The sequence below is a fragment of the Drosophila virilis genome, chromosome 3 (assembly GCF_030788295.1).
Source record: "Drosophila virilis strain 15010-1051.87 chromosome 3, Dvir_AGI_RSII-ME, whole genome shotgun sequence".
NCBI lineage: Eukaryota > Metazoa > Arthropoda > Insecta > Diptera > Drosophilidae > Drosophila > Drosophila virilis.
In genome coordinates, this window is record NC_091545.1 from 18956904 (window position 1) to 18972364 (window position 15461).

Below are 15461 nucleotides of genomic sequence, written 5' to 3' on the forward strand. Positions count from 1 at the left end.
CTGGCATATAAATTTCCCAGAGCCAACCAACTGCCTGGCATTGGTCCATGGTCTAGCAAATTTATAGTTCCCACTCCCCCGACCTTACAGCCACCTCCTAAAACTACTGCAGAGATTTGCTCCCTGCACATTGTTTGTCGTGGGCTTCATTTCTCGATTGCAATTATTTAGGCAAAATTACTCTTGGAGCAAATTGCTTTAAATGTTCGTTAAACAATTTTAGTGGAGGGCTGGGCAAGCAGAGAGCCTGACCATCATTAAATGAAATGAATGACAAATAGATCAATAGATTATAATGAGAACAGCTCAAAATATCAAGGAACTATGTTGAGTAGGAACTCGAAGGTTTGATGACAAATCCAATCGTAATTTTGAAGTGCAGAATCCAACTGCTGTTAGCATTCGAATTAAGATTAAATTCATGAATTTAATGGATATAATAATTAAAATATTTGAAAGCAAATGCAAACAATTTTAAAATAATTTATTATTAATAAATAAATAATAAATGTAAGCAGCCATTGTGCGAATCGATATAAAAAGTACAAATAAACAATTAAATTATATAATTATGCATTACATCAAATTGCACGTAGACAAAGTTATCATGTTTTCTCTACTTGCATATTTCAAGGATTTTCTATGCTTAGCTTATATATATTTTGTATATTAAGGGGAAGTCTGTCGGTTCACATCGATGTTTATTTAGGATCGGACTCGTCATCGCTGCTGCACTGGCTAAGATCGCTGACACTATTGCCGCGTCGAGGTACCATGACTAATGGAGGCAGCGCCGGCTCCTCCTCCGATTCGGATTCGTTGCGAAAGAATACAAAGGCACCGATTTCTTCATCCATGTACATTGGAACTTGATTAGTTGGCTGTCCCGCACAGAGCCGCTGTATACCATTGGCTACAGCCGGACGGCCCTGTGCCGAGGCCCGAACTCGAGCATGATAGTCACGCCAGGTGGTTGAGGGTCGATTGCGTGTTAGATCTATTGAGGCAGGCACCGGGCGCAGGTCCAAGCGCGAGTTGTTCACCTGGCTGATATTGGGCAATGCCGTTGCACTGGCCATCGGATTAGCATTGGCATCGATTGATTGTGCAGCTGCAGCCGAAGGTTGAAAATTTGGATTGTAGAATCTGATGCCATTGATGGGCGGCGCTTCTTCAAAGATAAATTCCAACTCGGATTCCGATTCAGAATCGAATTCATCTTCATCTAATGCTTGATTGTTTTCCACAACAACCGATGGGGCAGGCAAGCTTTCCAGTTCCCAGTTAGCTGGACTCTCAGCTGGCCAACTTGCTGGCAGTGCCAAATTTACCTGGCCATCCACAGACGCATCCTCATGCAACGATTCCAATACATCTACACAGGCTATTGGTGAGTTGAAGTTGCAGCTGCGTTCCCCATCCATGTCCGACTCCGTATACGAATTCAATAGTAAGCCCTCATCCAAATCTATCCCAATACCAACTTGCGATTGGTTTTGATATGAATTTGCGCTGTTGTTCCAACGCCGTGAGATTTCTTGAACATTTAAGTTGTTATTGGTGTCAGACATTCTATTATTTGGTATGTACTTCAAGAAAAAAAAATTCTTAAATATTCTCGCGTGACTTGTAGATTTTAGTTTGACATTGAACAGTGTTGCCCATAAATCTACTTGTGCTCTATGAGGCAAGGGTTGCGCTGATTAAAAAATGAAAGGAGACTTCGTTTAAAACCCCCACTCGAAAGATTCTCGATTTTCAAATGGATAATGTGCGTAACTACCATTATGATTATTTAATATGATAATAAATTCAAAAATTAATATGAACTATGAAAATGGTCCAATAAAGTTATTTACTATGAATAAATTAATTTGGTGCCTACATAAATATACAAAGAATTCTATATAATAAGGAGTCCCCCATAATAATACAGAATGTATCTATATATTTCATAAACATTTGCTTAAAGCAGCTTAAGGCCAACATATCGATAACACAAAAACAATCGCTGTTATTGGAACTAGTTCAGCGCGAGTCTTTAATCTTAATGAGAGAACATAAGTCCTTGGCTTGCTTTGCCTTAACTTGTTCGACATCCAACATTTGGACTTTCCATGTAAAGTAATGGAAATTCTGGCCAAGCAGCTCTTTTCCTTCTTTTTTTTGTGCCCTTAAGAGGAATATGTTAGCTGCTGCTTCCGCTCGTTTCTTTCAGTCGTTGCTGTCACTCGACCATTAGGTCCTCTGTTTGCTGCTGTTGAATGCCAGTTGCAATTTCTGCTGTCGCTGTCCGCTTAAGTGAAAAGTGCACAAATGAAAAATCAAATAGTCAGAGCAGGGTTTGAACTCACCCACGCGCCGGCCACCTCATATGTTTTACTGCCTCTCACTACAGCCGGAAGATGGCGATTTATCCAACCAAGTCAGTAGCAAAATTAGAATTTCCTTTTCGCTGCAGCTCGACAAATTGCTCTCCGCTTTTAAGCTCATTAATATTTAATGAATTTCAGCTAAACAACAGCTGTCCCCATTCGGCAAGATAAAATGCCCGGCTAACAAGACTGCTGGTAAAGTATCTTTGTTATTTTTAGAGCCTAAAGTTGTAGATATTTTGCGCCCAAGTGCCCATCGTCTGGTCAATTTAAGTGCCCTTGATTAATGATTGGACATTTAAACTATTGAATTTAAAATTAACAGTGAAGAAATTTTGATATTGGGATGAAGGTAATTCCAATAACCTAACCAAATAAAAGAACAATCGAAAAATGAGTGAGTAAAATTTCAGTAAAGGAAGACTCTTACATTTCCCCTGTCTAGAGTCTAAGGTTAAGTTTAGGTAGTTGGTATAATAATTAATAATGATATTCTCATTATTAGTTTTAATAGTTTTAATGTAAGGTATTAATGAAGTGCACACAATAAATTTAGCTTAAAGATTTAACTTTCTTTTTAAAAAACAGAGAGTTGTAAATAGTTGCAAGGCTTCCGTTTATAAACTTTTGTAAGTCGCAAGATGTATTCATTGTTCTTAACAAACACAATATATTCTGCCTTCAGCTATGCACATATGCAAATAATCTTGTTATGAATATCTATTCCCTTCGAAATCTATCCGTATCCCTCTAAAGTAAGTTGCTTGCTTGTCTTTTTACCCACTCCCTCTGCCACTCTCCGCCGCTATCTTTCTCCCTAGTTCAAATATCCATTACGCACATTTGGGAGCACATTAGTACAAAGGTCACAGAACATTTATCAAATTTTCGGGCAACGATTTTCTCTTTTTATCTCGCTTCGCAACGCAATTCTTACCTACTTTTGTCTGTCTGTTTACATAAGACCCAAATGTGCGCCCTTTTTTTTGTGGTGGTTTTTTTCAGTTTATTTTTTGACTACGTATACGCAATTTCAATTTCTCTGTGTTATTTTATATTTCTTATTTACTTTGCTTTTGGGTCTGGCACCGCCCTGTGCTCGGTAGACTCTGTTATTGTCTACCGCATTCATCGCGTGGCACTGACAATTGGCAACCGTAAGGCAGGCAGGCAACACATTTGTAGCCACAACTCGGCCATGCAACGCGGCGTATGAGTAACGAGTTATGTGCAATGCGACAAACCAAACAAAACAGAAAACCAAACGCACTCGTGTGTCTGTGTCTCTGTCTGTGTATCTGTCTGTGTGTTGTGCTGGGCTTCGTCTTCATCTTAGTTTTAGTCCCCATTTAACCGCAAATTCGTATTCAAGCGTTTTGTTTATTTGTTTACTTATTTAAATTGCTTAATTTGCATTTAATGGCAAGTGGCAGCTATTTACTTCGCTGCACAATTGTGATAGAAAAATGTGGGTTCACTCAGTGAAAATTGTAATATCCAAGAGAAATGCTTTCTAGAGACTTGGACTAAGCTGTGTAAATATAAGACACGCGTAAGCGAGAGCATTAAGTAAATATATTTTATATATATATTACAAAAATCGGAGCAAAATAAACCCTTTAAGCACACAAAATTATTCAAATAAGTGTCGGAAAGAAAAGTATACGAAAAACCGGAAATTTAATACACCAAATATATGCCGACTTGCTCAAATACATACACATCACAATAAATAAATTTTAGTGTTCGCAATTTAAATAATAAAAAAACAAATACACGAAGTATTTGCTCAAAAAATATCGGACAACAGAATGTGTAATAAATCAAAGTAATAAATAAATGTTGGAAGAATTGCATAAAAATACGAAATTATGCCAAAAATAAAACCCTAAATCAAAATTTACAAATGAACTCCGAAATTCGCAAGCCCGTAAAGACAATTATTTAACAAAAAAATTGCAAGGCTCACTAAATTATTGAAATGTTTACTTTTTAGTACAGTAACAACTGCCAAGTTTATGCACAACTAAATAAACAAATATAAACGATAAAAAAATGTCTGGAAACGATGTTTCGATGACTGAAACAGCCCAAAGCGATCAGGTATGTATGAAATAAACAAAAAAGTTGTTAAATATTTTAAACATTGACAAACAGCACATATTTAAGCCAAACAGTCCAAAGAACTTCCCACTTTAAACGAAACTATTTCTGTTGCCAAACATATTCCGATTTATTCAAAAAAAAAAACTTACGCATGATTGTATTTAAGTTAAGCACCTCGAAAATTCGGTATATTCAAATTTGTGTTGCTCGCATGCAATTTTCTATGATTTTTCAACTGCAAATGTGCATTTTTTTTTCCTGCAAAACATATTTATTTCTCTCCAAGCAATTCATTTGAACAATCGCCTCTCATAATTTATGGGCATATTTAAGGCCATTTTGAGTTTCGGACTTTAACTGGCCTAAAGCATAGAAATGCATTGTATTTGCGGGCGTGTTTTTATTAACTTGTTTTAAGCATTTGCTCGCAAACAATTCACACGTGTGTGTGCCAAAAATATAATTTATTATCTTGGTGCATTTGAATTTATAATTGGTTATGCATGAGCAGGGCGGGTTGTGGGCAAATGAATGCATTACACACTCTCGGGTGCCACATGCATGAGCACATTGTTTTTTAGTCCCTTTTTTTTTGATATTTGCCATTGTAAGGTAAACATTTAGCAGACTGCGGCACAAGCCTGGCCTTATTCGGGGCTAACTAATAAAATTGTGTAGAACAAGTTTAAGGCATACGACCTTAAAGTGGCCTCAATAATGGAAGGTCTTTGGTATGCACCGTCTAATTTCTCAAAGGGGCTTAAACGCTGCATACTTTTTGGCGCATTGATCGAGTACTAATCAAATAAGGACTCAGGCCGAGGCCTCAGTTTGTTTTGGTATTTACATATCATTTGGGCTAAACAGCAGACAAGTTGAAAGGTGCTATTGCACCTCTTCCTCCTTCTCCTAATCATGCTCATGTCTGTGAAAAGTAAAAGCTTTGCTCATTACGACCAGACGACGCCGAAGATGTGGCAGAGAGCGAGTACGTTTGGGGCACATGACACAGTTTGCGGGCAGCAGAGAATTTCCTGGTGTGCTGCCAACTGGGCTAACGATTTTTGTGGGCCCTTTGTTGCTTGGTCCCAGCATTTGGCCCGTTATTTGATCATCATTAGCGATATGTATCGGTCCGAGGTCTGGAGCCTTGTAGCTCTGCGGATGTGAAGGTCCGCATGTGTGCTCCCCGCCTGCATGCTTGTCTGTGTGTGGGTGTTACTGGAGCACTGATGATGTCCCCTCGACTCGGAGTCCCTTTTGTGGCAGCTGGGTCTTTGCTTGACTGCGCCTGCACCACAAAAGTTGCAACAAAACTTTTGTCGCTCTTCTGTGTTCCGCTTGACTTGGTTGGCTCTTTGATTAAGCCGAAAGCAGCCCCTGCACCGCGCCTGGCCGGCAGCCAGCGGGCTCTTCTAAACTGAACCAACCAGCTAGTATCGAAGCCACTGTGTAATTAAATAATTGCGGTGAGCTTCCCACCAAATCGAGCTAATGCATTTGGCTCAAATCTCACTTGGCTTTGGTTATGACTTGCTTTGCCTTACATTTGGTTGGCTTTCCTTTATTTGGCTGTGTGCAAATTGTATTTCGTAACTTGGCTTATGTATACTTTTGCTGCAGGCCATTTAAGAATATTGTTGGAATTTGCTAAAAGAGTTTGCAAAGTTACTTTGCGAACATGTAGTTCCAATGTGGCTTTTAAGATTTTTCATTCTAATCAGTTTTCGTATTTCATTGAAAAATCTGTTTAAAGGGTAGTTTAATATTTACTTATACAAATGACAATCTGTCTCATTAAACAAGTTTTATTATTTAATAATAATCTTAATCTTGCTTAAAGAATTTTATAAATCATTTTTATTCTTTTATGAAACTCGTTTATTTGAGTCAGCCATAAATTGTTCCATGAATTCTTTTAATGCCTGCTTGAAATTTTATAATTTTTGGAAATTTTGAAAAGTTTTATTGAGTGTTTGAAATTACATGTAGCCGAAAACTTTAGTTAAAAGTTAAGCTTTCAATTTAGTTTTCTATAAAAATATATGTAGCTGAAAACTTTAGCTGAGAGTTAAGCTTTCAATTTCAAACCTATTCATATTTCTTTTGTTTTTTCTCAATGAATGGGAATGAAATTAGAAAGCAAAAAACCAGTTATAAAATACGCTCTTATTATTTATAAACAAAATTCAAGTTTGCAATTCACATTTAAATATAAGTGTGACAGCTTGTATGAGCCAGTTAACATTACTAGTTCATTAAACTCTCGGCTGAATTCAAAGCGCTGAAGAGCTGGCATTTTTTAACCCTTATAAAATATGCTAATGCTTCGATTGATTGATTTGCAACTCGAATTATTTGGGTATCAGCATAAAGCATTCGATTCGAGGTTTATTTTATTTGTATAATTTGTAACTTGATGCTTGCTGCTCTTAGATACTGTGTATTGCCCCTTTTACGTTTTATTTCAAAAACCTGAATGAACTCCAGCTTTTGATCCGAAACCTGCCGAACCCGCCAAACACATACACATGCGCAAGCACACACACACACAGAGCTAGACAGAGAACACTTTTACATTGATCTAACAGGCATTTTTGCTGTCAACAAACAATTGTTATGGCTACTCTTCTCGTTCTGCCCGCGATGCGAAGTACTTACCCGCAACAGCGGCCACAGCACATCAGCAGTATTTTCGCTACCACAACCACAAGCACCCACAGCAGCAACAACAGCAACAGCAGCAACAGCAGCAACCACAGCAACAACACCAACAAAGTTGCATGCGGCACATACCACAACAGCAGCAGCAGCATCGACAACTGATGTGGGAGCAGCAGCAACAACTGGTCAACAGCTCGAGCGAGTTTGACGAGTTTCACTGGCCGAGCAAGCAGCTGCAACAGCCGGACGCAGTTGGGGCCCTGGGCGGGGGTGGTGGTGGTGGCAAAATTTATATAACACCCGCAGACATTCCGCCGCCGCCCCATCCGCCGCATCCGCACGGCAGCAACAGTCACAGCCACCACAATGGCAACAAAAGCAGACACCACCAGCATCCACAATCGACGTTGACGACTCCACACCGAACACCGCCTCATCGCTGCAAATGTGACCATCCGATTGAGCTGCTGGACTATGACTTTGAGGATGCAGCGACGGCAACAGCCGCATCCGCGTCCGCGCTCCACTCGCATCGTCACCAGCATCCGCCCTACTACTACAAGCCAGCTGCCGCCTCTCACTCGGCAGGCACCTATCAGCTGAGGCGCCACAATGCCAAGCTGAACGAGTCCATACTGGGCGGGGTCGGCGGCAGCAGCCTGGACGACGATGATTTGCACAGCGCTGGTGGCTTTGGCGGCGGCATGTCCCGCTTTAAGGTAAGCCACACACACACGCACGCACCATAATTTGGCACGGATTCTTGATCTTCAATTAAAGTTTATATGTGCCAAAGAGGACTCTTGGCCTGTGCATGTGGCTACCATAATGCACCACTAATTGAGGAGGCCGACATCTGGTCAACTGTTCCCTTAGCGACATCAAGTCAAAGCACCAGTGTGTGTGTGTGTGTGTGAGTGCATGTGTGTAAGTGTGTGTGTGGCTTACATGCAACAAGTAAAAGCAAATTGTATGACATTAATTAGAAAAAGTAGCCTGTTGACCAAACAATTATGTATGCAGCTAAAATGCCATAATTAAAAAAAAACAGAGGCTAAAACTGGAAGAGTGAAAAATAAACAAATATTTGTAGTTATAATCAAACCTTATTTATTAGGTCGAAATTATAGAAGAAAAAGCTTAAATATTCTTTCTAAAAGTGTATATTCCAAAGTAAAATTTCCTAAAGAAAATTTATCTTAAAGTTCTAGATTATATAAACATGTTTTGAGTCTAAGAATAATAACTCACTTGAGTTTTTTGAAAAACCATTAGCTCCCATATAAATCTAACATTAGGAGCCTTTCCACAAAGTGATTAACTATTTTTGAAGGCGACTTCCTTGACTATATTAAATAGGAAAGCAATTTACGAGGCTCATTTGTCTTATAAGCTCAGCCAGAAATATGCTCACAATTAGTAAAATTGTATAAAAAAGCTGGTAAAAACCGCAATAACAATAATAACAGGACATGCCCAAGGGCACAACGCCACGCCCCGGACAACAACTAATTAACTTTGTCAGTTTAATGAAAAACTAAACGACAAATGACAGCCCAAAAGAGCCCCAAGGAGTAAACACCCCTTAAAAAGCGAACACTTTGTCTCCTCGAGCGCCGATGGCTGCATACCCTGCCCAGATAGAGAAGTGGTCAACAAAAACGCTTACGACAGGCTAAAGATACTAGGCTCGATATTTAAAACGGAAGCGAACTAAGCTTTTATACCATTCATCGAGTTGGAAGCAATATCTGGTAGCTCAAGACTCATTTGCATAGAGACAGGCCGGCAGGCTTTTCGATTGAGCTGAGAAGAGGCTCAAACATGGTGATAAAAGCAAGTTCTGTAAGGGTACAGGGTGCAGAGGCTGTTGCTGCTGCTCTTGGCGGCGCTCATTCATTTTTTAGCAGGACTCTTTGGAAAGGGCAAGGACCTTGTTGGCATGCCGCAACTCAGAGGCGATTATGTGTGAGGCTAAAAGCAGGCAACAAAATGGCAGCTGACACTAAACAAGTATACGACATGTGGTGCAACATGGATATAAATTTCACTCAGCTTGTTTGCAGCCTCAATCCGACCTGCTCCGGCCTGTGCGATACGCAACTAATTGCCGGAAGTTCAAGTGCACAAGAAGCAAACGTTCAAGTTAACCGGGCATCTGATTTCACTGGTCTTGTTTCCCGCAGGGCTGGGAATGATCCTAAAAGCAACTGAAAGCATTCGGTGTCATATTTATTTAATGAATTCGTTTGGGCTCGTCTGGCGCCACTAATTGCGCCACATTGTGCACAAATTCTATTCACAAATCCCAAAACAATCCCCAGACAAACAAAAGTCATGCGTTCAACACAGACGGAACCCAGTCGTGCGAATTTTCAATTTGCACGCCATCAAGCCAATCGAAGTGTGCTTATCCAAAAATGAACACAATTTTAATACCCTAACAGCATTCTTTCAACTTTCAAATCAATTTCCATCATATCTAAGGGTTATACCATATATTAAATTTGTATATAATTAAAATGTTACAGTAAAGTAGATTAAGTCTTTTGCTGGTCTCTCAACAATCTCCAGTCGCCAACACAGATTAAAAACGAATATACCCATTTTTATTTAGTTTCCAAAACTCTTGCTGCGTGGCTGATGAAAAAGCTTAAATGCAATATTAGAATAGAGAAATATAATAAAACTGTGCGCGCGAAAAAAGCGAGAAGCAATTTCAATTTGATCTGCGTTTAATAAATGCGCTGACCCCAACAACCCCAAACGCCAAAAACCCAACTCATTGTGATACCTAGTGGGAGCATATTTTATGGCCGTTCTAGCCATAAAATCGTACAACTTGTAACCGGCATATCCTCGAGCCCAGTTGCAGTTGCCACCAAGGTGCCATATATTTTGGATGTGCCACTGCAAATCATTTGGGGATTCGGAGCACACGTGGCGTCAGCTTGAGCCTGGCGTGGGCGCGGGCGTGTTCGCCGGAGGTTTGGGATTGGAAGTTCGCTTCGATTTCTTTTGCATATCTTAATGGCATATGTGCGGTTAGTTGACTGTGTAAGTAAAAATGTCGAATGCGAGAAAATACCAAGAACAAAAACCGGAAAATAAAGGTCAAAGTTTATTCAACTGGATTTGAATTCTTGAATGAATGTTGCATGAGCTTTATACTTTGTACATCAGTCGCTTTACTCTGTTAAGGCGATATAATACAAAATTGACATTAACAAAATTTATAAAAATAATCATTTTTTTAATTTAAATGCATTTGTTTACTTAAGGCTGGCGTAAAGACTTCTCATGTTTACTTATGGTTTGGATTGGAGTTATGAGTCTGATAGCAATGATAGTTTTTTTTTCTTACATAATGTAGAAATCGAAAGATAAAAGTGGAAACGATAGTATTCAAGTTAAGCTTCTCTTTGAGCTACAACAAGTGCGTTATTAGACACAAGTACTCCTGTCAGTAATCTTATATAAGCTCATTTAACCTTGAGCTGGTCTAAATCAACCACATAATTATCAACAACTGTCACGCTGGCATAAGTTTGGCATCATTTCTCACTGACACACAAAAAGCCAAATGCGATTTATTTTTATTGGACATCTATTGACAGCTCTATTAACACAGCGAACCGTTTCTTATTTACTTTGAAGTCGCGTAATCTGAAAAAAACAAAAACATGTTGAAAATAGCAAACCAAAAGTCAATAAAAATTACTTACATAAAAAAAGTAATTTCTCAGCTACCTGGTAAATGTTTATATGAGCTTACGTCATGGCGCAATTGTCGGTTTCCCCGACCCGTAATAGCTCGACGCTTCGCCCAACAATGCAAAACCAGTTCCGAGACGACTTCAGTCTGGTAAAAAAAAAAAAAACAAAACAAAAAAATACAAAACTACTTTCATTTTCAGTCTGCGTCCCGTGATTTCTGATTTGGGGCTCACTTCAGACGATGGGCAAAAAGAAAAAGCGCATTGCGCATGCGCAACGACGCCTACAGCCAATATTTTTATGCAAAAGACTTTTATACTAAGACTCGGTGAAACGTGCCTGGGATATTAAATTTTTAGCTGCCTTTTTATCAGAATATAAAATTGACAAGAGCCATGAACATTATTCATTTGAAATTTGCGTATGAAGCCTCTTTGGCGCAGCTTGAAAGCCAAAAGCAATTGCGGAAATGCATTCGATGGCAGATTAAATGCGGTCATATATGTAAGAGCTTAATAAACTGAATATCTTTAAGAGCCACACTTTACTTTTCATATATAAAAAAATAAGAAATAAACGTATTCTTAAGCTGCCTTGCTTTAAATCAAACAAAGTCAAAGACACACTTCAAAAACAATAATCTACTATTCTCTAGTCTTATTTGAATGGTATCTTGACAAAGTTTGATGATCAATCGGAGCTTAATATATTATGTCTCAAAACGGAAACATCGTTCAATAATACATTTCTTGAGGTATATCAAGCTATCTTACCCATAACCTGCTTCAATGTATTTGAGGAATAAATTGACGAACTGTTTACGAAATTTTGAGAAGAACACACTCTATTATAATATCGATATTCTTCAGTTCAGAAAAGAAACTCTTTATGCTTCTTTCATTTGTTATGGGTTAAAATGTAATAAAATATCTCTATATGTAATTAATGTCTACTGACCCTCCTCTTAACTCAAGTATATCAACTCCTAACTATAAAATGAAGAAGCTAATTATCAGGTGAAAAACCCTGTTAATGATTTAAAATATGCATTAAAATAATATCCGATGATAATCACTAATATCTATACTTATTCCACAGAACCTGGTCTACTCCAAGGAAAAGAAACGCAGAGTGCGCATAATCTTGAGCATTGTTGGTGCAGTTATCGCGGTAGCCCTGCTGGCTACAATGCTCGTGTTTGTCCTGGGCTCCGGCGATACAAACGACGATAAGCCAAAGGACAATGCGATCGATCTGGAGGATGTGCTGAGCGGTCAATTATATGCAAAGCGCTTCAATGGCAGCTGGAGCAGCGGCAACAGTGTGATTTACAAGGAGAATGCGGTAAGTGCATCAGATTTCCATATACGTATAGCTTGTGCTACAGCGTACAATCCTTAAGGACATTGTGGAGCTGGATACAAAGACGCTGGTCGTCACCAAGCTGTTGGCCAATGCGGCGCACTATGTGCTCTACGAGAAGTCAGCCGATGGGCAGCTGCTGTTGCTGGCGAAGAACTACAAAAAGAACTTTCGCTACAGTTTCCTGGCCCAATACGACATCTACAATTTGAGCAGCAATTCCATTAAGCCGCTGACCATACAGAACGAGCCGGCCTATCTGAGCATGGTCCAGTGGTCACCGGTGGGCAATGGGCTGATCATTAACTACGATCGCAATTTGTATTATAAGAAGAGTGCTCTGGACACAGAGATACCTATTACGAGCAATGAACGTGGCATCTATCTGAACGGCATACCCGACTGGGTGTACGAGGAGGAGGTATTCAGCTCGAACGTGGCCACCTGGTTCAATCCCTCGGGCACCCAGATAGCCTTCATTCAGTTCGATGACTCGCCCACGCATGTCATCAACTTCCCCTACTACGGCGATGCTGGCGATCTACGTTTTCAGTATCCATTGCATCAGGAGATTCCATATCCCAAGGCGGGCTCTTCAAATCCCCGCGTAGTGCTCTTCATGGCCGATCTCGAGCGAGCGGCAGCGGGCAATGAGTTCCTTACTTCGATGCCTGTGCCAAGTGCCCTAAACACGGAAACCGACTATATAGTCACAGCAGTCAGTTGGCTGGATGACAATAATGTCCTCTCCGTATGGATGAATCGCATTCAGAATGCAGCCTATGTTGTCAGCTTCGATGGACTAAGCCGGAAGCTGGTAAGTGAACGAAGAACTGCACTTTGGGTTCAACCATCCACTCTCTCTCTCTCTCTCTCTCTCGCTCTCCACCTGCAGCTGTATAGCACTGAATCGAAAACAGGCTGGGTTGATCTTTATACGGCGCCATTTAAGAACCGTAATGGCTCACGTCTGGCGTTCGTGCTGCCCCATGAGAACTACAAACAACTGCAGCTGCTGTCCACAGACGTGAGCAATGCGCAGCTGGAGCCACTGACCAGCGGAAAGTTTGTGGTGGACAGCATACTCCACTGGGATGCCACGCATGATGTCATCTTCTATACGGCCAACACGGAGGAGCATCCAGAGCAGATGCATCTGTACGCCATACGCGCTGTGACCACTCGCAAGCAGGCGGCCAAGTGTCTGACATGCAAACTGATGACATCGGGTGATGTGGAGCAGAACTACTATACGGCCATCTTCAATGACAATAATCAAATTGTGATTACCTCTCTGGGACCAGGCATACCCACAACAGCAGTGTATGAGTGGACCTATTCGTTCTGTAGGTTAAATCGCACTTGCTTGGCATATAATATGCTTTAATATTCGACTATTCTTTAACAGCTCAGGTGACGCTTAAAAAGCTTTTGGATTGGGAGAATAATGATGCGCTGCGCGCCAAGCTGCGCGGAGTCGCGTTGCCCACACACAAAATACTCACAGTCAACATTGATGGAGGATTTCAGGCAAAGGTACTGCTCCAGCTGCCACCCAATTTGGATACCAGCGGCAAAACCAAATATCCCATGCTGGTCGATGTCTATGGTGGACCCGATTCCTATTCCGTAAGCAACGCCTTCTGAAAATCCTACAATCAAAGGCTTACTTTCAACATTTTGTATCTTTGGCAGGTGACAACCAAATGGATGATGGACTGGGGCACCTACCTGTCCTCGAATCAATCTGTGATCTATGCCAAGATCGATGGGCGCGGCTCGGGCCTGCGCGGTGAGACCTTGCTGCATGCTATTTATCTGCAGCTGGGCACTGTTGAAATAACGGATCAGATCAGGGTCACGCAGTAAGTACTTGGGACATAACACATAGGGTATCTTAAGTTCGTCACATAACGTCTTCGACTCCAAAGAACATGGGCATATATATTTCTGATTCATTTTCTATGTCGGAATTGGCCAAATCGGACCAATATATCGTATAGCTCCTTTTGAAACGCTGAAGTTCTTGTATGAAGAACTTTTTTTATTTTTTAAGCTATCTTAAGTTAAATTAGTTCATGGTTGATCAACATCGGACATCGGACTTTATGATTAATGTTTAATTCTTAAGACATTTCAACCGAAATCAGCAATCACGAGCTACACAATTCGCAACACATCGGACAGCTATATCCTCGATATATTTCTAGAAATCTGACACAAATGTTTAACTACATCGATGCTGAGCACATTGGCATCTGGGGCTGGAGTTATGGCGGCTATGCGGCGGCCATGGCACTGGCTAACGATGACACTGAAGTATTCAAATGCGCCGCGTCCATAGCACCTGTCACCGATTGGACCTACTATGGTGGGTTAGGCCATGTGAAAATATGGACAGCCATGATAGCTTTCTCGATTTGCAGATTCGATCTATACGGAACGGTATATGGGTCTACCGGACACAAATGAAATTGGCTATGCCAACTCGAGACTGAGCACACGCGCCCAGAAGCTGCGGGGCAAGAAATATTTGCTCGTCCATGGCACATCCGATGATAATGTCCACTACCAGCAGGCCATGATATTGGCCAAGAATCTGGAGCGACACGACATTCTGTTCAAGCAAATTGTAGGTTCCATTAACATGAAGATGATATTGTTGTTGTTCTATCGAAAATGTTGTCTTTATGCAGAGCTATGCCGATGAGGATCATGGACTGGCCAATGTGCGTCCGCATTTATATCATTCGCTGGACCGTTTCTTTGGCGAATGCTTTTCCAGCAGCCGGCTGATGAAGAGCGCCAAGTAGGGTTATAAGCAGAATAATTCATAAATCATAGTTTAAACCATTTAAATGATAACTTGTAAGGCTTGCAAGAAAATTAGAGCAGAGCAATTTAATTGGTACTTAAAAAGTTGCGTTTCAATTCAAAGCGTTTCATGATAAATCTATTTAAAAAAAAAAAACTTAGTTTAAAAAATGCTTCAGAAACATAGAAAGGAGAAAATCAAACGAATGCAGGTCCAAAAGTGTTATAAGATAACTTTGAACAATAATATTTGAAAATGCATTTTATGACATTTTAAGCGTACATTTGAACCGAAAACAAAAATCAAATATTTATAGACAAATCTAATAAATAATTAACTAGCTGCAGACCACGTCTAAGCCGTAGTTAGTGCCTGTTACAATAGAAACTTTAAATAATACAAAAAAAAAACGAAATGAATTT

General features: G+C 40.2%; 1 protein-coding gene across 9 annotated transcripts in view; it reads left to right on the plus strand.

Moving 5' to 3' along the window:
• ome (dipeptidyl peptidase 4 omega) overlaps positions 1-15454 on the plus strand; it is a 69849-nt gene extending 54395 nt beyond the window's left edge. For 2 of the 9 annotated variants that reach the window (XM_032434836.2, XM_070208288.1), the window contains exons 2-11: positions 4372-4478; positions 7136-7864; positions 11961-12206; positions 12265-13041; positions 13120-13570; positions 13633-13853; positions 13920-14089; positions 14435-14595; positions 14651-14856; positions 14921-15454. In XM_032434836.2, the coding sequence (XP_032290727.1) occupies positions 4431-4478; positions 7136-7864; positions 11961-12206; positions 12265-13041; positions 13120-13570; positions 13633-13853; positions 13920-14089; positions 14435-14595; positions 14651-14856; positions 14921-15037 (3126 nt within the window). In that variant the 5' untranslated portion in view covers positions 4372-4430 and the 3' untranslated portion in view covers positions 15038-15454. The remainder of the gene's footprint in view (positions 1-4371; positions 4479-7135; positions 7865-11960; positions 12207-12264; positions 13042-13119; positions 13571-13632; positions 13854-13919; positions 14090-14434; positions 14596-14650; positions 14857-14920) is intronic. The other 7 variants (XM_032434837.2, XM_070208289.1, XM_015175929.3 and 4 more) reach the window with 4 other exon arrangements.
• The last annotated feature ends 7 nt before the right edge of the window (positions 15455-15461 follow it).